The sequence below is a fragment of the Bactrocera tryoni genome, chromosome 2, assembly GCF_016617805.1.
Source record: "Bactrocera tryoni isolate S06 chromosome 2, CSIRO_BtryS06_freeze2, whole genome shotgun sequence".
Taxonomy (NCBI): Eukaryota; Metazoa; Arthropoda; class Insecta; order Diptera; family Tephritidae; genus Bactrocera; species Bactrocera tryoni.
The window spans coordinates 31,317,114-31,340,880 of NC_052500.1; the positions used below are offsets into that span (position 1 = coordinate 31,317,114).

General features: G+C 37.2%; 2 protein-coding genes across 3 annotated transcripts in view; both read right to left on the bottom strand.

The window, feature by feature from the left end:
• LOC120768428 (putative neural-cadherin 2) overlaps positions 1-23,767 on the bottom strand; it is a 572,777-nt gene that overhangs the window by 286,527 nt on the left and 262,483 nt on the right. The gene's annotated exons all lie outside the window — the stretch shown is intronic.
• LOC120767749 (histone-lysine N-methyltransferase SETMAR-like) lies at positions 20,460-20,846 on the bottom strand. Its single transcript, XM_040093964.1, has one exon. It carries the CDS (start codon positions 20,844-20,846, stop codon positions 20,460-20,462), a length of 387 nt encoding a protein of 128 aa, XP_039949898.1.

Consider the following 23,767-nt stretch of genomic DNA (forward strand, 5'->3'; position numbering starts at 1 on the left):
TTTTCAGAACACTTAAATACATACGAATCAATTAAAAACATATAGTACATACAGCTCTTTTGCTGCAGACCAGTGTAACTACAAAAATCGTCTGTCATTGCTGGTGTGTAAGCATACAAGTCATTGTCATGGCGAATGATTTTTTGAAGTTACACTTAACATTTGTGGCAAGAAAGAAATTGATTACCATTACGCTGCTATAATGCTATCAGATTAGTGATTTGTCGTTTTGATAGATGAGAATTCAGCCTGTTCAGTTTGTTAATTGTGAGGAATCTGATGCGAACACGCTATTTTAAGCACAAGATTACCCTACAGAAATCGTATGGGGGCTCTTCTCGCGGAGCTCTAAATTCCACAACAAAACAGCCAATTTCGAATAACTTTCAATAAATTTGTTAATAATGAGTCTGGGTCGATACGAATTTCGTCATTAAACAATTTTAGTTCACGGTTATGAAATTTTGCTTAAATTTTGAGGAACTGACTCGTAAAAATTACATTTTTATAGAATCGAAAAACTGGAAGGTCATAGTTCAAAACAACATAGCTATACAAAATTTAAAGCAATGAAAAGTGCAGTTTTAGGAAAAGCGCTTTTAAATATAAGCTGATTGAAACAAATGGCGACACTTTATAAAGCGGTAACTAAAAATCATTTGGAATATTCATAAATTATACTCTTGCAACATATTGCTACAGAGTACTACATAATAGTTTTGTTCACGTCGGTTGTTATAGAAATAATAAGTATGATGAGACGAATTGAATTCCGAGCGACTGTTTGTCCGTCGGTTAATCTGAGCAAGCGATAACTTGAGTAAAAATTAAGATATTATGATGAAACTTGGTACAAATATTCCTTGCTCCAAAGAAAGTACAGAGTTGAACTATTGCCATATTCACAAAACGCTGTTCAGCGAAAAGCTATAAAATGTCATAGCTAAACACTAAATTAAGATACAAACCAGTGATTTAGTACGGGAAATCACAGCAGCCAGAAGAGACACCTGTAGACCAAAAACTTTTTAAAAGCGGGTGTGACCCCGTTCGCTAAATGTTTAGTGTTCATATCTTAAAAGCCATTAAAGCTTTATCAACCAAACGCGGAGGAGGGCTTCTCTTTTTTTATTATCTTTTCAAACCCTGAAAAAACGGGAAAAATTAGATAATAAGCCACGCCCACTCTCCATATAACGATTATGTTGAAAAGCACTAAAAGTGTGCTACCTCGTTGAATAAATACACCATAAACACTAAATTTCACAACCATGATGCGAAAGAAGGGTTTGTAAAATCGGACGAAGGGCATGGCACCGCATCTTTTAGAACAAATCCTAACAGGTTACCCAGACATTCCCATTAGACACTGCGATAAATCGGATAACAACCACGCGTACTTGCCATAAAACAAATATTTAAATTCCATCTGATTCTTACAGTTTACAGCATACAAATCAAACACCACTGAAGTTTATTATTATTATTTCATCTTATTTTCAAAAATCGTAGATATCGAATAATACAAATTTTTTTAAAAATGTTTTATACATACACATGTCGTTCTTTCTTGTAAAAAATGTAGTTTTCAAAGTTTTTAAATAGTACTCTGAATTTAAGTGAAGCAACTTGGCAAATATGGTTGTCATCAGCTCAGCACATTATTTGAACAATTTCAGCTGTGCGCATTTAAAATGTAAATTAATATTTCACATTGTTCTTTGACAAATAGTCGTCGCTTGATTTTGAAGGGTGGCACTTACTTTGAGTTAGCGCGCCAGCACTCAAATACTCCTGCAAAATAAATGTTGCCCAGTGTATTTTGTGGTTTTTGGCATGTACCTATGGCAGCAGCTTGCCTGCCACACAAGCAGAGCCAAAAGACCATACTGACTGTGCTAGCTGGCGAGATGTGAACACAGGCCGCCCAAAAAGCGCAGCTTTGATGTTCGTTCATTTGCGCTCGCTCATATTTATTTATGCACATGAAAGCAATTAATGTGAAATATACCACACACTCCAGCTGCAACGCACACACACACCCGCAACTAGAAAATTAGACTCATTTAATATTCCATAGACCGATAGACACTCCTAAGTATTTCATAAACTTCGCCTATTTCGCTAAGAATCGCCATTATTTCTGTTTAATGTGCAAATGCGCCAGGCAATTGTCGATGGCTGTGCTAGAGTCTATAGGCATCTCACACCAATAAATTTACGGCACGAGCCATATGCTCACAGACATGTGACATGCACACGTGTTGGAGCGACCAGCAAAAATCGACTAAATTAAAACAAAACAGCAAAAATTATCTAATAACTGCAAACTCGATTTGCAAAGCCTATCAAGGCAGAAAGCAAACAAGCAACAACGAAGCATAAGTCAGAATTTCTTCTACGTTATTTATTGGTTTGCACATTGCGCAAAACTTTCTTGTTTATCGGAATCGATAATTGCTTAGGCGCATGAAGAAGCATGGCACAAACAAATTAGCATACAGCAACGAAAATCGGCTGGTAAGGAGAGAAAAACTCACTGGTTTTCTGCAAAAAGCACTACACGAGGCATACCGAATACAAGGCGAGCAACGGTTAATGCTCTGTTGATAACACTCTGCTATCAAGCCAACGTTTTTAGCATAGATATTCGCCAAAATATGGAAAGTGTATTTATTGCACGCCTGACTTACTTATATGAATTTCTCAAATACTTTTTCTTAATAACAACAACAACTTAGCTTTGCTCTTATGCTTGCTTACTTTTGTGAGCATTTGAGTATGTTCATTCACAATTACAATACACATTTATTAAGGCGTGTACGTGCGTGGCATAAGTGACTGTGATTTGAATAGAATCTGAGGGAAAATTGAATTGAATATATTAATGCGAAATTACGAGTCGGAGAACACAATATTCGCAGAGTACCCACGCCACCAACACACACACATGCGTATATGTCTATATAATTGCACGCGCAACGCACAAAGCCAACTTCAGACTGATGAGTGTGGGTGCAAGTTGAGGCGCGCAGTCAGGGCCATGGACACGGCGCGCATAATTGGTAGTTTGTTTGAAAAGGCACAGCGTAGGGATTTTCGAATTCAAGGACAAAGTCAATATTGCCCAGTGAACATAATGAATGCGCGTATTTCATCATTTTGGAAAACCGTAGTGGATTTTGCCTTTATTCTAATAATGGAAATATTTTCAACTCAAGAACATGAAATTGTTTCATAATTTCATTTTTTGTTTAGATCGGTTAACTATAGGATATAGCTTTCTTACAAAATGACCTATCAAAATCATGTCCTTTTAAGGAATCTGGGAGGGTATAAAGCTTCAGGTCACTCGAAGTTACCGTTTTTTAATGCTTTTCTAAACTTAGAAAATCAAAATTCACCTAAATGAGTCAATCAAACCCACCTACAAAATGAACAATTAGTGGTTACTTAAACACTGAATTATTTTTTTTTTCATTCCTCTTGGATATGAAGTCAAATATAAATCCTTATTAATTTAGGTTCCGTTACTGTGATCAAATTGAAAGGTGATTATTTTGAATTCAGCCTGTCCAGAAAGTATCGGGAATTCTACATTTAAATCTCCCTCAGTTCTCGCGTCGGATTTGTTTTGATGTCTCCAATTAACTCAAAACGGTTTCCCCGGAGCGGTTCTTTGAGTTACAAGAATAGCTAGAAGTCACATGGAGCTGAATCAGGTGAATATGGTGCTTCCTCAATAATATTTGTTAAGTGTTTGGCCAAAATTTAAGAAAAAACTTTAAAAATTTTGTAAAATTCAACAAACACTGCTGGTCGACTGACATAAACAGCTGCTATAAACGCACTGGTTGACAGATCGCGCTCATTTTTGGCATCATAATTATTTAAGGACAGTTGTACCAACCTAGGAAAAAAATTTACCTGTCTTCCATATAAGCGGGATATGAGAGGGGGAGCTGAGGAATTCCAGATACTTTCTTGACAGAGTGTATACTTCGCGTATTTTTCGCATTGGGAATTTTTTTTCTGTTAGTGACATCTATGCTAAACTTCACGTCAAAATATTTATTAATATTTGAGACACGCGTCGTTTTGTAAGGCTCTAAAAGTGAATTCTTCGATTTATACTATGTTTGAATTTATTGAACAAAGAAGTGCGATTAAAATTTGTTTGAGGAATGAAATTTCGCCTGCAGAAATATTGAGTATGTTGCAAAAAGCCTTTGACAATCAAACTCTGTCTTCTAAAAGTGTTTACAAGAGGAAAAAGGAGTTCAAATCGGCAAAAAACATCGAATGATTAACAACACGTCAAACAAGTCAAAGAAATAGTGCTTGAAAAACACCGGTTAACTATTAGAGACATTGCTGATGCTTTTGGCATTTCATTTGGATCGGTGCAAGCGATTTTGAAAGGCGAATTGGGCTTAAGAAGAGTCAAATCTGGAATGGTTCCAAAAACACTAAATTTTTTCGAAAAAGACCGTCGTAACATCTGTGAAACAATGTTTTCTGATCTACGCTTGCGATCCCGAAACAACTGATCAATCCAGCGAATATCGTGCTAAAGGCGAGCAGAAGCCAGAAAAACCACGGCAAAGTTGCTTAAAATTCAAGATCATGTTGACAATTTTCTTCGATTATCGTGCTGTGGTGCATTATGAATTCCTTCCGCCGGGCCAAACTGTCAACAAGGAATATTATTTGAGCGTTATGCGCCGTTTACGAGAAGCTATTCGCCTCAAAAGGCCAGAATTGTGGCCTGAAAACTCTTGGTTTTTACACCACGATAATGCAACATCTTATACTGCATTGGCTATATGCGATCATTTCGCCAAAAATTCAACAAATATCGTTCCGCAACCACCGTCGTCGCCAGATTTGGCCCCGTGTGAATTCTGGCTGTTCAGCAAACTCAAAAGACCACTCCGAGGACACCGTTTTGACTCAATTGAGGATATAAAAGCTGAATCGAAGAAGGCTCTGATGAACATCACGACGGAGGATTTTTCCAAGTGCTATGATGACCAGAAAATTCGTTGGCATAAGTGTATTGCAGCGAGAGGGGATTACACTGAAGGAGATGAAATGGATTTTAAAATATAAAAATATAATGCATGACTACCAATGGTCTTCATAAGTTGGCGAAAATCGAAGGACGAATGAAGGTTCTATATTCAGAATCTGCGGAGTCATTTGCTTGCCACCGTCGGAGGTTTAGATGAAAATGGGACGAATATTGTCTTCCAACAGAATAATTATTCTGAAACTCACAGCATGGCAACTCCCAAATGGCTTAAATGCAATGATATATTAATACGCTAAATTGGACTTGCAATCTCCGAAACAACACTTAGAAATCCTATCATCCTTACTGGAAACCCTCTTGTATTTTCATATTCCCAGTTTTCCATTGCTTATTGGGTAGTAACACGCAAAAATGCTCTGAAATATATATGTATTTATATGTAACGGCTCATTTGGTAGGTATTCCTTTAGTCAAATTTGAATGCTACCCAAACCGTTCGCCACTCTAAATATGCATTTTATGGGCATATATTAAGTTGCACGTGGCAAATACGTAATGTATGGCATAGTCCCGCACAGCTGTTGTTAGACTGATAAAATCACAGTGCATCACGACACGAGAACAACGTGGTAATCGTGAAATGATTGCAAAGGAGCAACCTACCATAAGTTGATTAAAGGAACACAAAGTATTATTATACAGAATGCTTTGCAGCTCATGCCATCCGCTAAGTATACATACATATGTGTACGTAAGTGTGGTATCATGAAATTATTATAGTATCTAACGTAGACCCTGTTACTACCAAACATCGCAAGCCTAGCATCACCGGCGGGTGACTATCCTTATCATGATCGACTGTGAATGCGCGGAAATCGTTTTTCACCACCGGAAACCTGTGGTACTGTTGACTCTAGCCATTTCGATCGTCTAGTTAATACTATCTTCTTCGATTAGCAACATCCATTTGCTTAGCAGGGAGCGCACCAATCGTCTAGATTTCACCATGATCGATTGTAAATGCGCGAATATGGTTTTCTCAAGAGAGTGCCACTGAGAGCCATAATGAAATCGAGAGATTAAGAACCACTGATATCCACAAATAACCAGGGAAAGTACTGTGAACTATATCGAACCAGAGAGTATTATTGTGAAACTAGAAGAACCACTAAGGACCATGGAGAATCAGTTAGAACCCCGAGAAAACACTGAGAACCGGTCAGTACCAGAAGGAAACCGGGAGAATCGTGAAACGAGGGAATCCCAGTGAAAACCATAGAGTAAAAGTGAGAACCAATGAAAATAAATAAAAGTTATTAAAAAAAAATGAAAATTCACCGAGAAGCAGGGAGTACTAGAGAGAACCACTAAGATCCAGGGACAGCTACTAAAAACTAATAAGAGCTAGGGCGAACCAGGGAAAACACCGAATAAACTGAAACCCGGAAAGAGATCGTGAGAAACAGGGGAAACATTAAGGGGTTAGGGGTAGTCAGACTTTTGATTTTTTTTCATTTTCGTTAAGTATAATCTCTTAGAAATATTATTCACGTTGATCCGATAATTAGTTTTTGAGTTATTCGACAAATAAAAAAGAGAGCTCGGGCACTTCAAAGCGCTAGTGTGAAACTTTAAATGCGTTTTTCTCAAAACTATGTTTTTTGAACTGGTGACAACTTTAACTCGAAAACCGCTCAGTAGATTTTAATCAAATTTATACAGCTTTTAGAATACATAATAAACTCGGGCCTGATAGAAAGATTTTTTTTTTTTTTAATTTCGATTTTTTAAGACCAATTAACTGAAGCCGCCATTTTGTTAATTTTTGGAAAAAAAATCCTTCGATCTGGCCCGAGTTTATCTCTTAATAAAACTAATTTTTTCGCGCGATTGATTTTAGATGAATCTCCAAGGACCTATGGTTGTCACCGCAAGTACTTTGTTTTGGAACTGGGTCAACACAACAACTATAACTTTGGAAATACTGTTTTGTTTTTTTAAATTTTCGTGATTTCAAGTCAACACATTCTATAATAATGCCATATTACTACTTTTGTAAAATAACACGATTTAATAGCAAAAAAATACTGAAAATTCTAATTTTTTCGTGAGTACCAGAAAAAACAGGAGGAGTCACTGAAAACTATTTAGAGCGGGAAAGAAACGGGGAGAACCACTAAGAAAATGTCAGAACGACACACACTTTTCACACTTTGGCGACCACTAACAACAGAAAGCCACTTTTTATGTATATCAAACGCTTAAGGTCGCCTAGAAGAACAGCATGGGATTCGAGATTAGATTTGGTTTTCTTCGCCAGTTGCAGTTGACTTCTGAATCTGCTCTTCCATCAGTTGTTTTAACATAACACACATGCTTATGCACATCTCTTGGTTTTCACGGCACGTGTCAAACGCTTGTTCAGCACTTCAGCTGACCATAATGGTTTGGTGTAGTTAACTTCAAATCCGCTTTGTAATGACAGTCGCGTAAACATGTGGCAGCAACGGGTAACCACACACATACGCGTAATTACCTATACACAAACATATGAATCAACCTCAAAAATTATGAAACCCAAACGGACAAGAAACAATAACGTTGAAGAGCATACATGGATGAAATAGATTGACATTTAGGTCGAGGATAAATCAGAAAATAAGCAAAATGGAAGGAATGGTTTGTCCACAAATAGACTAAAGGCCGTTATCTGAGACCAACGGAAGTGTGGCCAAGCAAATGCATCTTGCCTCTGAATACATGCTGTAACCGTAATTCTTGTGAAGTCAAACGTTCTCTCTACTTAATACTTCACGAGGATATCAGATGACTGGATGAGTTCTAGTTTCAAATGAGCAACACATAGAACAGGTGTAAAAAATTCATAAAGCCATAGACTCTTTATATTCAAAATTTTTTAATGTATTATATGTGCGTATGAAATCAAATAAATGCACATACCATACTAGACACTTAAACTAAAAGCAGCAAGAGCTTATTGATTCGACGTCTCAAATATGGAAAGTTCGAAGAAATATAGTTGAACATAATAAATCTGAGAACTTACTTTGTTTGAAATAGCTACATAGCTTATGGATTAGCTATAATCAACTTTAGATATAAAGAGCAGTTTCTGAAACTGTTTTCATTTAAGTTGAAATTGGAAACAAAATTCTACCGAACTGCACACAAGACGAATTTATTTTCATATAAGTAAATTTTTTTTAGCAAAGCTAAACGTGGTAGCAGTTTTGTTTGTACGCTATTACAATATATCAAAGGCACCTACAAGCTTGTGCAATATTGTTTTCTGAAAATAAGAAGCAATTTCATGGAGTTTTTGTTCAGATATCCATTAATGCACTCATGTATTTTGTTACTCATACGCAGTGAGGGACTGACTTGTTGTATGTTTATTTCCAAGCGTTTATAGTATTTACTAATTTAAAGCAAATATTTCTTATACGAACTTTGTTTTGTTAATGCACATCTTAAGATTGTAATATTAAATATTTTATATTATTTCATTTTATTTTACTTCCGAAAATTACAGCATGTTTACGCACTGTAATCTGACGTAATCAAATCATAATAAAGGTAAATGTGTATATAAATATATATGTATATTGTACAATTGTAGCCTAAACATTCGATAAAGTGAAGAGGCTTTTCAGAGGAACGAAAAAGTGTTTGCGTGACAAAACATTATGAAGAGGAAGATATAAAACCTCACAGCTCTCCTGAAAAAAACACAGCTGGTTAATGAGATCAACGCCAAACAAATCCACATCAAGTGGTCAGAACTAGTACTTCCATCCACTGAAGTTAGTTCTTTTGCTAGTTGCACTTTCTGCAGGGTGTATGAGTATGCAAGATACAAACCTACAGCGTTATTAGTTTAATTACTTTCAGCTTAACGCCACAGCTGTTCTGCAATCTCAGAACCAACAGAAATGTTAATTGTCCAGCTGCCCATCAAGTACACAACTTGCAACTTCGCCTTAAGTGCACTTGACATAATAAGAGGATTAAATATTAAGCAAACAACTGTGTTTAGATTATTGTAAGGATACGCTTATCCGCAGTATAAATTTATTGAACTCAAATATTTTCAATAGAATTTTAGTATTTCCAATAGAAATGATGTTTTGTAAAATCAGCAACTGACGCTTTTATATGCTCGCTACTGTAATACTCTCAAACAACAGTTGTTTTTTTTTTGTAAGAGCAAAAATATTGATGAGGTACTTAGAATTTAAATTGTATGATTGAATGTAGCTAATGTTTTTCTTTTCATTAACGCTTGTTAGACTCGCTGAATTCTGTTTTACTATTATATTTTCAGCGGAATAATTTTTAGTCAATAGAAATATTTTTTGTATGTATGAATTGACATAAAAACAAATGAAATTTAAACCAGGTGGTGATACAATTACAAGCATTATTATTTGATGCTGATTTTGAGTTCTTTACCCGTAATGCAAATTAAATCATATCTCATGAATAATAGCAATATGGATTACGACAGTTCCCTGCGATTAAAATTATTCAAAAGCAAAAAACGGAAAATAGGAAATAAAGTATTTTACAACGTCATCATTCATTAATGAAGAATGATACAGATAAGCACTAATCAAATACAAGCAAGCGGTTGCCGAAAAACTCCCAGAATTCGCAAGTAGCAGTAGGCCACATAATGAAAAATAGATCAAAAACTGTTTGGAATAAGTTCGGGAGATTTGTGTAAGTTCAGGAGTTATATTTATTCATGTTTCCTGAAGACAAGCCTTAACTTCGTCTTCAAATAAGCTCGCAGCTGTTCAACGGGATTGAGGTTTGGAGTCTGAAGAGGATGAGGTACAATTTTTTACATTATAGAACAATAATTTCTTAACCACTAAAGCAGAATGCTTTAGGTCGTTTTCCTGAATGAAGCAGTAGTACGGTATCATTTATCATGTGTTAAGCTGGAAGCAAGATTACCGACGTCACTTGCTCCTATAGCATCCCACACCATAATGCGCCTCCACCTTGCTGACGGTCGAATTTAATTTTTTTAATTTTTAGCGCTAAGCCCTTCCTACGTCGTACAAATCCGTATAAATAATTTTTGGACCCTTCGGTTAAAATTACAGAATCACAAATTCGTTAATTCGTCAAAAAGCTTCGCACAGTTTAAGAGTGGAGTTTTGAAATGCCAACTTTCTGCAACTCCTTGGCGTTAACAGTGGATATTTTAGGGTGCTCCTTTATACTCCGTGTAACTTACCTATCAGCCTTGGGCGTGTAAATTTTTTTGGGCGTTCGACTACCGTCCTGTGTTCGAACACGACCAGTCTTTTTGAATTTAGCAATAATCTATGAGACACTAGACAGTATTTTTTTAAATATTACCTATTTCGTAAGTACTTTTGTTTTTGCCAATATTTGAAAACCATTGCATATAATTTTAATGTTATGCACATATTTAGCAACACGTGTTGAGTTCTTAAGATTTCTTATAAATTAGATGTGCTCAGTAAACTATATCTTTATATTTTTATGGAAATTAAGGAATTACTAAAATAATTTTAAAAAGTAAAAAGAGGGTAAGAACAAGCCTTGTCATGAGGACATTAGTGCTGTTAAAGTACAGGTGCACAATGATGGGAAATCTTACAGATATATTGCAAAGACCCTAAATATCTCTAAACGTATAGCTTTTAATCCAGCTAAGTATTTTAACAAGACAAGTCAACAAATTCCAAGAAAACGAGTTAATTAGCCATGAACCAAAAAAAGATTTCCACAAAACGGCATATTAAATTCGAGTTGAAGAAAATCCAAATACACCATCTGTAGATACCGTAAACGATGATTACGAGAGGCAGGACTCTTTGGAAGGGTTTGAATGAAGAAACCATTGCTCTCTGAACGCAATCGAAGGAGCCCTTTAGACTTTGCAAAGAATGATTATTATTTTCTGATAAAAGTAAAATAAATAGGATTTCTTCAAATGGGAAAACTTATGTCCGCAGGCCTGGAAGCAAGGAGTTGGGCCCCAAACACACTAGGCCAACAATAACGCATGGGTGGCGGATGCATAATGATTTGGGATGTCATGTCGTGGCGAGAGTTGGGTTTGTAAAATCAATAGACTGAAGAACCATGTGCTGATGACAAAACACACCTAACGTGGATTTAGTAGCAAGACAACGACCCGAAACATACTGCGTGTGGTACAAAGCAATGGCAATGCCCTTTATTTTAAAAAAGCTCTCTTATAACAAACAAAATAGATTATTTACATTAAATACATTTGCACAATTTATCTTTAAGATAGTTCAAATATTTTTATTTTCTGAAATAAAATATCAAATAATTTGAATTTTTCTTACCAGTGTTCTTATTTGGTTGCACGCATCTATATATGTGTGAATAATATTCACCAAACAAGAGTCGATGGACTGGACTCCAATTAATAAACTCTGCTAAACAAATACCAAAGTAATGCCCAAAACGTCGCCGCTGAAAGACCATACCGGCCAGCAACTTTACTGATTGTTTTGGTAACTTCATCCCAGAGGCTTTCCACAAGTGATTATAGCAATTTCATTCTGAAAATTCGAACTTCAAGAACAAAGTACGGCGAAAGTGATATTTAAAACAAAACTATGCAAACAGCGACAATGTTTAATGAACTTTGCATACATAGTCACGTCTATTGTTTCATATATATGCACATGTAGGTAAATATGTGACCTATATTATTACATTATAAGTCAACTAATCGATTGAAATAAAAACTTGCAGAATTTCAGCTTCTTGCGTCTGGCAAATTTTCAACAATTGCTACTCGTTTGTCTGAATGTGTGTGTGTGTGGCACATTAACCTAGAATATTTGCACACTTTACGAAGTCCGATAGTCACAACAACAACAACAAAAAAAAACAAAAAGCACACATTTAAAACTTTGTATGGTTTATAGTAAATAGTTCGTAAATATTCGAGTCAATTGACCATGCAAGCGACCAGCATTTAGCCAGCCACGAACGCAATAAGAAAGCAAAAAGCAAAAACGCAAATGCAGTCGACAAGTGGTTGCCATATTGCCCACAAACCGCAACGATGGTTGATAATTTTTTTTTAGGTTGGCTTATTTGCACGCTGATTTCGAAATTCCAGCTAACACAAACTCGTTAATAAATTGGAAAATGAGAAGACTCACTGCTATCATTACCATTTCCATTGCAAGCGGCAGCTGGAAGAGCGGGACGGGGGAATTGCGAATGCTAATGGCGCTGCGGACGCCAGGGACCATATACATACATACATACATATAAATGTGTATGTATGTGTGTACATATGTATACATTTCCGAGAGCATACTGCAGCGCATTTTGTCATATTATTTGCGTAGCTTATTTGAAGTCGACCGTCCCTTCCGCCATTGCAGTGCCCCCTTAACCTCTACCTCCAAGCGCATTTGCGCCATTTAATTCTACGACATTTATGTAAGAGCGACTTTCGCAATGATTTTCCTGTCGCGTCGTCTCAGTGCGGCAAGCGTCCGTTTTTGACAACAGCATTTTCATTTTTTTCTGCTTAGTCGCCTCTCATTTTGATGGCGTCGTGTCGTATGTGTGTTCACTGGCTTCCACTCCAGCCAGCATTTCCGCATAACATTTAATTTTTAGCGCATGTGTTTGTATGAATGCAACTGTGTGTGAGTGTATGTATGTGTTTGTGCGGGTAGTTAGTGCACCAATTTCAGTTTGCTTAGCCGCCTTCATGCCTTCTTGCTCGTTTTCGCGCGTTAAATTTTTGTCCATTCAATTCATGTTTTGGCTTAAATCCAACAAAATTTTGTGCGCAATGATTTTTAATTATCTTTTGACTGCGCGCACTCGAACGCAGCAAAACATGGTGAGATTGTTTCAATGTGGCGCAACCCAGTAGGTCGATTTAGAGGGATGTTTAAATATAAGTGTATTTGAGCCAACAAAAGGATAAGCGAGCGCGAGGTTTACAATTATCTACAAGATTCAGAAACCGTGTTCCGTTTTCACTTTATAAAAATGATAAATATCTACAACTTATCTGAAGAAAATACTATTAGAATTTCAACCTCCTTTTTTAACCAATTAAAGGCTAACAAGAAAAAACGTTAACTCTGGTTGCACCGAAGCTAAATACCCTTCACAGGTGCACTTCTGTAAGTAACCATGTGTTCAGTTTGTATGGAAGCTATATGCTATAGTAAGCCGATCTGAACAATTTTTTCGGAGATTATATTGTTGCCTTAAAAAATAATCTATACCAAATTTGGTGAAGATACACGTCAAATGAGGAAGTTTCCCATGCAAGCATTTGATTCCGAACATTCAGTTTGTATGGCAGCTATGTGCTATAGTAAGCCGATCTGAACAATTTCTTCGAAAATTACATTGTTGCCCTAAAAAATAACCTGTGCCAACTTTTGTGAAGATACATTGTCAAATGTGAAAGCTTTCCATACAAGAACTTGATTCCGATCGTTCGGTTTGTATGGCAGCTATATGTTATAGTGCTCCGATATCGAATGTTCCGACAAAAGAGCAGCTTCTTGAAGAAAAAATGATGTTTGCAAAATTTCAAAACGACTTCTTAAAAGCTGAGGGACTAGCTCGTATATATACAGACAGATAGACGGACCAACAGACAGACAGACGGACATGGCTAAATCGACTCAGCTCAACATACTGATTATTTATATATATACTTTATAGGGTGCCCGACGCTTCCTTCTGGGTGTTACAAACTTAGTATACCCTGTTCAGGGTATAAAAATGTATACACTGCGACATTGACCAATACAATATCAAATGATTAAAGTAAGATTGAGGCCACATCGCGACAGTATTTACAATTTGCAATTTATGTCTTTTTAAGGGAGCTAGCGATCATCTCACATGGCTAAGCTCAGCTGTTACTAGAATCTGTATCGACTCCTCACGTTTTCACTAAAGGTAATTAAAGATAGTAAAAGACTGATAATAACAGAAAGTTGTCAGTACTACTGAAATCGTGCTTCCAGTAATAAATAATTTAAACCACTTTAGCAATACTTATTGCTCTCTAAATTTCCCAATGAAATAACTTAATAACGACCATGTTCAGTCAATCTAATCTCTGATACATGCTCACCAATTACTATTATAGTCGTTTTGCAATCCAAAGCTATTTTGTTGGTTCTCTGGTCTGTGAGGACTTTGAATTGGGAGAAGAATTTTTGATTACTTTGTGTAATTTATATTTGGGTAATAGAGATAGCGACTACGAAATTTTCTGTCCTCTACTTCTTTCAAAGGTCTTGGAAAACGGAGCATTCCACAAAGTTACTTTGGGGTAGTATTGATAGTAGACAGACCAATAAGCTCATACTTTAAGGCAAAAAGAAGCTAAGCAGCATTGTGGGGGCCAGCATCAACTTCAGAAAATGGGGCAAATGAATTTGCAGAATGAAGGTTTCACGCTGGAACATTATCTATACGAATGCCCAGCCTTAAGCCGGATGAGAAGGGATATATGTATTCCACGGCCCCCAATACTCTAACTTAACTGAGACATTAGGCTGCTGGGATGTAAACTAATTAAGTATTTTACCAAATCTACAAAGTTGATTCATAAGACTAAAATTGGTTATCTTCCGGTGGCATAAAGGACTTATCGCTGGCCTAATTGTGCCGCATGCAGTCCGGTGCCTATACGCCTATCTATTCAACCAACCAATTCAGTTTTTGGCGATGAAGCTTTATCAAGGTCCAGTGTTTATTGACGGAGAATTTAATCGGGGTCGTAGATCACTCCAAGTCGGATTTCGTGAAGGTCGTCCAAAATTAGTTTTTGCTCCAGAAACTATTCAATCTGTGCATAAACAAATATTGTCAAATCGTCATGAGATAGAGGCAACTGTAAACATTTTTTCAACAAGCATACCAAACATTCAATATTGCATAATTTGACTGTTAAAAAAAAGTTTTCCACGTTGGATCCCACTCATTTTGTTGGTCGTGTCGATTGGTTTTGAGAAATATTAAAAATGTACGATAGCTGTGCCTCAAAATATGTACATCTTAAAATCGTGAAAGATGATAAAACGTGGACTTACGCGTATGCGTCCGAAAGTAAAGATCTGTCGATGGATGTTTCAATATGAGCCGAATTCAATAAAAGTTGGTCGCACATGAAGCACTTGCAAGCTAATGGTTGTTTGTTTTTTGGAACAACTGGATATATTGCAACTATAGCACAGAAACAACAGTAAATTCTGAGTGGTATATATCTATTCCTTAGCCAGTTGTCTTTCAACAAAGCGGGGGGGAAAAAAAAAACTTATAAAAACTTATCACTTTTCGCCACGACAATGCGAGCTCTCACACATCGATATGAAACAACTGCACTTTGAGTTCTCAAAACATTAATTTGATAAGTCATCCACAGTATATTCCTGACTTGGCCCTGAATGGCTTCTATTTTTTTTCGCACCCAAAGGATAATCTAATAAGTCAACGTTTTTCTACACCTGAAGATGCGGTTGATGCGTTCAAAAGACATGCTTTGGGGATAACTCAATCAGAGTGGCAAAAGTGCTTCGAAAATTTATTCAAATACATGAAAAGTTTATGGATCTTAATGGAGAATATTTTGAAAAACAATAAAGTGATTTTTGATGATTAAAATTTGTGCTCGAATCCCGAAATAAGTATATAAAGGCAACTACGTATGATACTAAAAATTTCGATTTCCATTCAATCTTCCAAATAAACCGATCCAAATTTCCTCGTACAGATTAAATATCATCGAAAATTCCAAAAACTCGCTCAATTACCACAACCATCTTTCATTTATCATTACACTGAAAGTTATGTTCTGGTCCAAATACAAACCATTAGAACGTTTTTCTAACAAAAATAAAGAGATTCTTTACTTTTGGCCACTAAACTCAAATAAAAGCACTCCTTTCAGATTGCAGGAATAGGTATTGAGTTTTACTACTCGATACTACAGAATGCAACACTGCGGTTGGATTCGTCTAACTACTGCTATTAATGTCAAAAGCAATAATTCGAAGTACTTAACATACTTTTATATTCGACATAATATTTAACTTCAAACACGTTTGAAGGTTTTCATGAAGTAACAAAAAAATGTAACCTACTTAATATTTCTTTTAACAAAATGCAATAATTCCAAGGATTCTATGTATGAGCCTGATAAAGGATTACATATTCCAGCAAAATCATTCCCTGAACGATATTTCCGAACTACTCCAAACTATTCGTATCGCGCTTTCACAACTGCTCCATACTGATTTGGAGCATCACATTTTGTGACACATGTACATATGTACATATATATTTTTGAACATTTACCAAGCGCGGAAACATCAGAGTGAGAAAATATTTGCACTCTCAGCGAGCGCTGAAGCGCCGGCAGTCACAACAGCAAACAAAGTAGCATAAAATCAAGACTATACAGAAGAACAAAAACACCAGCGAGACAAGTGGCAAAAAGACTAGTTTTTGTTGCTTGATAGAGAAGGAGGAAACTGCAACATTTCATATGCATTTTGCGCTTGAGTTTGAGGACTTTATACTCGCGCACCATTTGACAGAGTGCCTAATTGAGTCGATGATTGAAATCTTAAAAAAAATTTTAATAATACGTTCGTAATTACGTCAAAAATTAATGCGCTATTTGTCCGTCTACTAAATCATACAAGTAATACCTTGACTCAACATTCTTGACGGCGTTGTCACGACCATATATTCAGTTATTCAAATATATACTATTTCTATAACTAATTCACAAATTATGTCCAGTTTTCTAATAAATTTGAAATGCATATCATATAAACATGTATTTTCAGTATTTCCTGATAGAGACTAAAAATCGGATATATCGATTTGAAGACCTCCCTGTTAATATGTTACTTTTTACAAAAATATCTGACCATTAGCGCCTAAAGTCACGCAGATCAAGGGAGCATCTTTTCCCAACAACAGGCTTAGAATTTTTCTCGTCCTCAAATAACTAATTAAATAATTTTTCTAGATTTAGCTGATTTATCTTAATAAAACGGAGACAAGATATTTTATCGAACATATTTGAGCTCAAAGTCAAATTATCTTGAAATAGTCCAGATCTTTTTCTAGCCTTAATGTATCTATTATGGTGATTTTCGACCATTAGTTGACTGCATGCCATTAACATCGCTTAACATGCGTGGTATTTCTGTGAAGTTAAGGGAACATGTTTTTGGATCAAACACTGATCGAGCCCCTATATATGTACTCAAGCATACGCTACTATTTTCTATTATTCAAAGTGCATTTCAAAGTAAACAGGACTTAAAAAAACAGAACAAATGTTATTTTTTGTCAAAATCAATTTATTCCATTCAAAAAAGTCTCCTTCTGCTTGTCTCCTCTATTTCTGCATAACACTTTCCTTTCATGGGGAAAATGCATTTTTCCGAAAAGGACGAAGTCACGCTGTGCCATATCAGGTTAATACGAGATGTGGTTAAAATGTGATTTTTGGTCAAATAATCGGTCACAAGCGTCGATCGATGAGGCGGCGCATTATCGTGCAACAAACGCCAACTGTCATCTTCGCGATATTCGGGCCAAACATGTCGAATATATTCGGTCAAAATGCGATAAATCGATGTTTGGGAGATGTTCAATTCCATTTCCATTAACTTCAATGATGACTTCGGCTGATTTTTGATGAATTCACGCACAGTTTCGATGGAATTTCCTGTGATCACGGATTTTGATTGGCCCATATGTTGATCGTCACTTATGTCCTCACGACCACTTTGAAAACATTGAAACCACTCGTGCATTCTGTTGCAGGATAGGCAATCATCGCCATAAACTTGTTTCTTCAATTGAAACGTTTCGGTAAAAGTTTTACCAATTTTAAAACAAAATTTAATGTTGGCTCTTTGTTCGAAGCTCATTTTCGCACCGATAACATGAACATACTGACACTCAAAACGCAATAATTTCACTTCCAATCAATAAAATGTCATGAAATGCTCACTGCACAATCAATAAAGATAGCAGATGCTATCGCACCAGTCGACATATTGATGGCGCCGCCAGTGAGCGCTAGATTCAAAAAGTCCTGTTTACTTTGGAATGTTCCTTGTATTGCGGACTGTCTGAGGTAATATGTGAGAAATGAAAATAATAAGTCGTAGAGTGAAGCAATTACACATAAAGTGGATTGGTGTTAAAACTTCATGAATCAGTCCAATAATATCTAAAAGCACTTTCCAACTTAAGATTTTACATATATCGAGAGTATATTTTTCGCACGCACCCGAACGTAGCTTCTCCCTACTTGCTTTCGTCTACGCTCTCTCCCCCCTTCGTTTAATTTTTTGTTTGTGCCAATTGTCGCCTGACATTACTTCCGCGCTCGGTATGAATGAGTAATTTTGTAATCTTATTAGTGGCGGCAGCAGTAGCAGCATGTCTGCAACACAAGCGCACAAAACGGAGGGGACATAGCTGCAAATGAATGAGGCGCACAACACACTCCTCAATGGCAACGGCAGTAAGGAAAATGTGTAGTGAAAAAGGGAAAAAATAATAATTATGATAATTTAATGTGCGCCAACTCGCTTCATATCATTAAAATACTGCAGCCAAGAGCAAAGCGGAAGAGTAAGAGCGCTGGCTTTTTAGTGCGTCAAGACAACAATTAAAGATATTAAGTTCACAATAGTAAACCAACTTAAATAACGGCGAGCACTTCAATTAAGTTCCATTTATGTACTGGCTACTTACAATAATGCTTCAAATAAAATCTTCTCCATCAGCACTGCTTGAGCAAATTCCAAAGTAACGGAAATAAAGCCAAAGCAGTGACTTTAAAATTCAACGATTTAAACGAAGTCAAATATCCGGGCAGCCTGAGCCCAAACTTTAAGCAAACCTAGGTGGCACTCGACTCGGTAAGGCATGCGTGTGTGCGTGTATTTCTGTTGACAAAACTCAATAAGTAAGCATCGGTACCACAGTGATAACACAACAACCCCAGTTCAATAAGGGCGCATTGACTACTGCTTAGTTTATGCAAAAGCACAAATGTTTTGTATTTGTACGCTACAAGAGATACGCAACACAATGACACCCAACAGAATGAGCCTGTGTGCCCTCGAGCCTGCTCTAGGTGAGGCGAGCACACATATCCTCCTGCCTTTGTTCGGCTGTGTGTATCATTTTTCAGAGAAAAAACAAAAAAAAGAACAAAAATAGAGAACCTTTTAGCCCTTTCGAGCATTAGTGATTAAAAGGGTACGCCACGATAATAGCAGCAAAAGCTGTCGTTGCAGACATTTTGGAAAACATCAGCATACAAGCCGCAATTACGACCGTGCTCAGGAATGAGCAGGACGAGGCTTCACTTCAATTATAACCTTCTGGGAGAATGCCGACGCTATCAACAGTCGCAAACCAAGCATAGAACGAACAGTGGTTTCAACATGGCAATTAACATAAGCAAAGGCAAGTATATTTTCAACATTTCTAAGAATATGAAAAATGTCAAATTTTATGCTACGAAACGTTTATAGAAATATCTCGATAGCCAGGTGGCAATTAAGGCAAAATTCTCACATTGCCTTACTTGAGAGAATGTTACTAAAAGCGGCTTCATTTATGCTGGCTTGAAGTTTAGAAAGGAATTTCCGAGAACAAAATAGCTGATGAGATTACCAAATGTGCCATATCTCTGTCTACTGAAACACTACAGGAAATAAGAAAGTCACTAAAAACGAAAACAATGAAAACTTCGAAAGTGCTGACAGACAGATCGATGCGAGATAGTATATTTTAAGGATATGCAGGATCGGCAAGATTAGATGCAAAAGCGCGGAAAAAACTCAAGCAGAAAGTGCAGGGAAGCAAGCATGAGAGAAACACTGAAACACTTCATATGCTGCTCTCCAGCGTTACCTATGTAGAAGTCGTATTAGATATCTTGAAGCTTTGCAATTCAAGATCGAATTCTTTTCGCTTCCAGCCATTTAAGCCAAAATCTATTTTCTTTCTTCAAAAAATGCTCGCTGGAAGAAAATTCTCGAAGAATGAAAAGCAAAGTTATACAAGTTATGTATATTTTGTTATATGCATGAAATAATTTAGAAAAGAACACGTGATTTCGAATTTCTATTGCTTCCAGCCGTGAAACTAAATCGGTTTTCTTCTGTTCTCTGACCTCAAGAGAAAGCCTCCTAGGAAAATTTAAAAAAAATTTAAGAGATAATCAGCGAAACTATCGGGAATTTATAAAGAAAACGAAAATTTGTCAATCATCATCCAAATTTATTTTATCGCCTTCAAAGTAACATCCATTTGAAGCGATGCACATGTGCCAACACTTCTTTCAATTGTCAAAAGATTTTTTGTAGGCACTTTCCGGGATGCCATGATCATGATGAAGAATCCACGAATTGTTGGCGCACAAACTCGGATGCTTACGACGGATAGCGTCTGGTAAGCGCCTCATAACACCAACATAATACTTTTTGCTGATGGTTTGACCAGTTGGTACGTATTCATAGTGGACGACACCACGAATATCGAAGAAAACAATGAGCATTACCTTCACTTTTGATCGGCTTTGGCGTGGTTTTTTCGACTTTTGAGTGCCTTTGGGCCGCCATTCGGATGATTGCTGGTTCGTAAGTGTGTCATATTCGTAGACCCATGCCTCTTCACCAGTAATTATGCGGCCCATGAAGGTGGGATCCGAATTGGCTCGAGCCAGCATGTCTGTAGCTACCTACTCTCGATACCTTTTTTGAAGGTGATTCCGATCTATAGGAACAAAGTCTTGCAGCAACGCGTTGCATGCTTAATACGTCTCCAATTCATGGGCAATCTCTCTCAAGCTCACATGGCTATGGCAACAATTTCCTTCACTTTTTCAACGTTATCATCGGTCACACTCGTTGAAGGCCGTCTAGATCGAGGCATGTCTTCAACGGTCTCCCGACTCTTCTTGAATGCTCTGTACCACTCGTAAGTGCGCGTTTTTGATAGAGTAGATTCACCAAAAACCTTCTGGAACATTTTCAATGTATCGGCAAACGAAAATTCGTTCGCAACACAAAATTCAACATAAATCGGTTATTGTAAAATTCGACAAACACTACTGAGGTCGACTGACATAAACAGCTGCTGTAAACACACTGGTTGATAGATCGCGCTAATTTTTGGCATCATAATTAGGGATAGTTGTACCAACCTAGGAAAAAAATATTTCCTGCCTTCCATATAAGCGGAGATTTAAATGAAGAACTCCCGATACTTTCTTGGTAGAGATATATTGGATACGAACATTATTGAAACAGTGGTCGGGATCCTGCTGGCTTTCCAAAAAATCTTAAGCCTAAGATGAAGATATTGAAGAAAGACTACCTTATATACTTGTACAGTTGTTTCGTAAAGTCTGGAGGTAAATTTTCTATTACGTCAGCTTTCGTTTCTTCATTTTATTGCCCATTGCTGGGTAGGACATCAACCAGAGTTCCATGCCCATGTGGTTCCAGGTTATTGTCATTGCGCTGTTGATCCATATTAACTTGGCTTGCAAGCCCTCCCACGTAAGTCACAATTTTCGTACTTTCACTGAGTTCTAACGATAATAACCGCTAGTGCAGATCTTTATTTTATCAATCAAATTTCAATTTGTGTACTTCTTTGGACCACTGTAGATCAAAGACAAACTGCTCAATAAGTAATCGTTTGCTCTGTGGGTGTGTACGGGCATCGTGCCAAAGATGAGCTCAAGGCGACAGGTGCACGCCTAAATAGGACCTGACTCACATCACCAACTGACAGCGACATAACCAGGCAGGGGCGTTAAGGCTGGAGAATCAGTAAAATGAGTTTGGTGAGTGCAGTGTCTATGGAACGTTCGAAATGATTATTTCGGCAGTGCAGCAACACAGCCACACAAACAGGCAGTTTTGGACCAAATGAACAAACCTCTGAAAAGCGCAAAATGAAACTCGAGCGGTGATAAAGGAGAAATCGACTGTGAATTTTTGCAGGGACACTACAACAATTGTGAACACAATGTGAACAACAAGTGGAACAACAGGCCGTAGTTGATGGGACCTTGGCTCCAACATGGCCTAAGGAAAAACCAGCTCAATTGCAACGCAACGAAAGAGGTGTGCAAAAATCGGCAAAACAACCGAGCGACGTATTTGAATAGCAGATTGGTGCGGTAAGGTGGTGGGACTTTAAAGCAGAGTCCATACCGGTGATGCAATCGTAAGGGGTGGGTGGGAGCGAAGTTAAAGCAAGCTACGAAGATTAATGCCATATCTGCTGCAATGAAGTGGAAAACGCACAGACTGGTGAAATGAGCAAAATTTCCGTTTTGCTCCAGAAACTAAGCCTGGACCAAGCACAAAATAAAAGCAGTTAGTGTTTAGGTGGCTACGCTGGTTGGAGGCGAGCTGAATGATTTTCGGTTTTCAGTTATGTAAACAAATGTGTATACTACGAATCTGAGCTGATACGAAAGCGCGACGCACAAAATACCGAGCGAATGATAAAAATGACAAAACGTTGACAAAGTCACAGATAAAGAAGACACGTCAGCAGCACCTGTACCTGTGGTTGATATTTTAGCCATTGTTGCCATCTTAGTTGCAGTTGCTTTTGTGTTGGCAATCTGACTTACGCACACAGGTACACAGCTTGTGTTTGCATTGTTTTAGCATTTAAATGCTTGCGCCGTCGGAATCCTTTGTACTCGGTAATATGTAGGTTAAGCGAACATATGCGGTATTGTCGGAATTGACGAACAATAAGCCAACAAGCTGCCACAGTAGCTAATGTGGGCTAGCAAAGGATTACTGCTGAGAGATTCGTGTCTTTGGAAAACGTTGCAAGAGTTGAGTAAGAATGTAACGTGTAAATGTAGACATGTATGCAAATGCGGTTTTCGTAAAGTGGGATTGTGGTGAGGAGAGTCTTTTTGGATTGTCGGGATTCTTTATATAAATAGCTTATGTATATTCATTGCTGACGGAGGAAATTACTGTGTGTTAAATCAACTTCGCTAAGGTTAGTTTGGATGCAAAGATGACACAATGTGTAATAAAAGCGGCATCTTTCAGCAACGGTTGAAATTAGGGCACACACATATGCGTGTATGAAGTGCGGAAGATAGCTGGAAATAAGGAGAGTTGACTTTTTACTTTCGTACCTGTCTATTGCGGCAATGTGGGGGCTTCTACCTGGTATGGAGGGGGAAATGCAGGGAAAAGCAGTGACTTATGTGATTTCATAATAGTATATTAGTACTCCTCGACTTGGAAAACTTTATGCCGAATATCGTAAGATAAAGTTTAGAACTCAGAGGCAAATATTATATCGCCACTGACAACAAGAATGTATGGATTTTCGACTACCTGTAAGTGTGCTGACATCAATTAAGATAGTTCGCAAGGAAGTAAAGGTAGTTTTCTTCACCTAATATGAAAGTGTCGCCACCGAGTTAGCTTTTCAGCTTCCCTCCTTTTCGGCAAACACTGCTGAGATGTGGCATTAAGCTTCGTTAGATTTGGTCAGATTAAAAAGTCGTTCTGAAAACGCTACCCACGTGAAGAGCTGAGAACACTGATTCAATGTTATGCCTAAATACTCTAAGAATTGATCAAAAAAACTCTCGTT

What these genes read in the sequence shown, in the direction of transcription:
- LOC120767749 (XM_040093964.1), bottom strand. Translation starts at nt 20,846, where the DNA reads ATGCTGGCTCGAGCCAATTCGGATCCCACCTTCATGGGCCGCATAATT.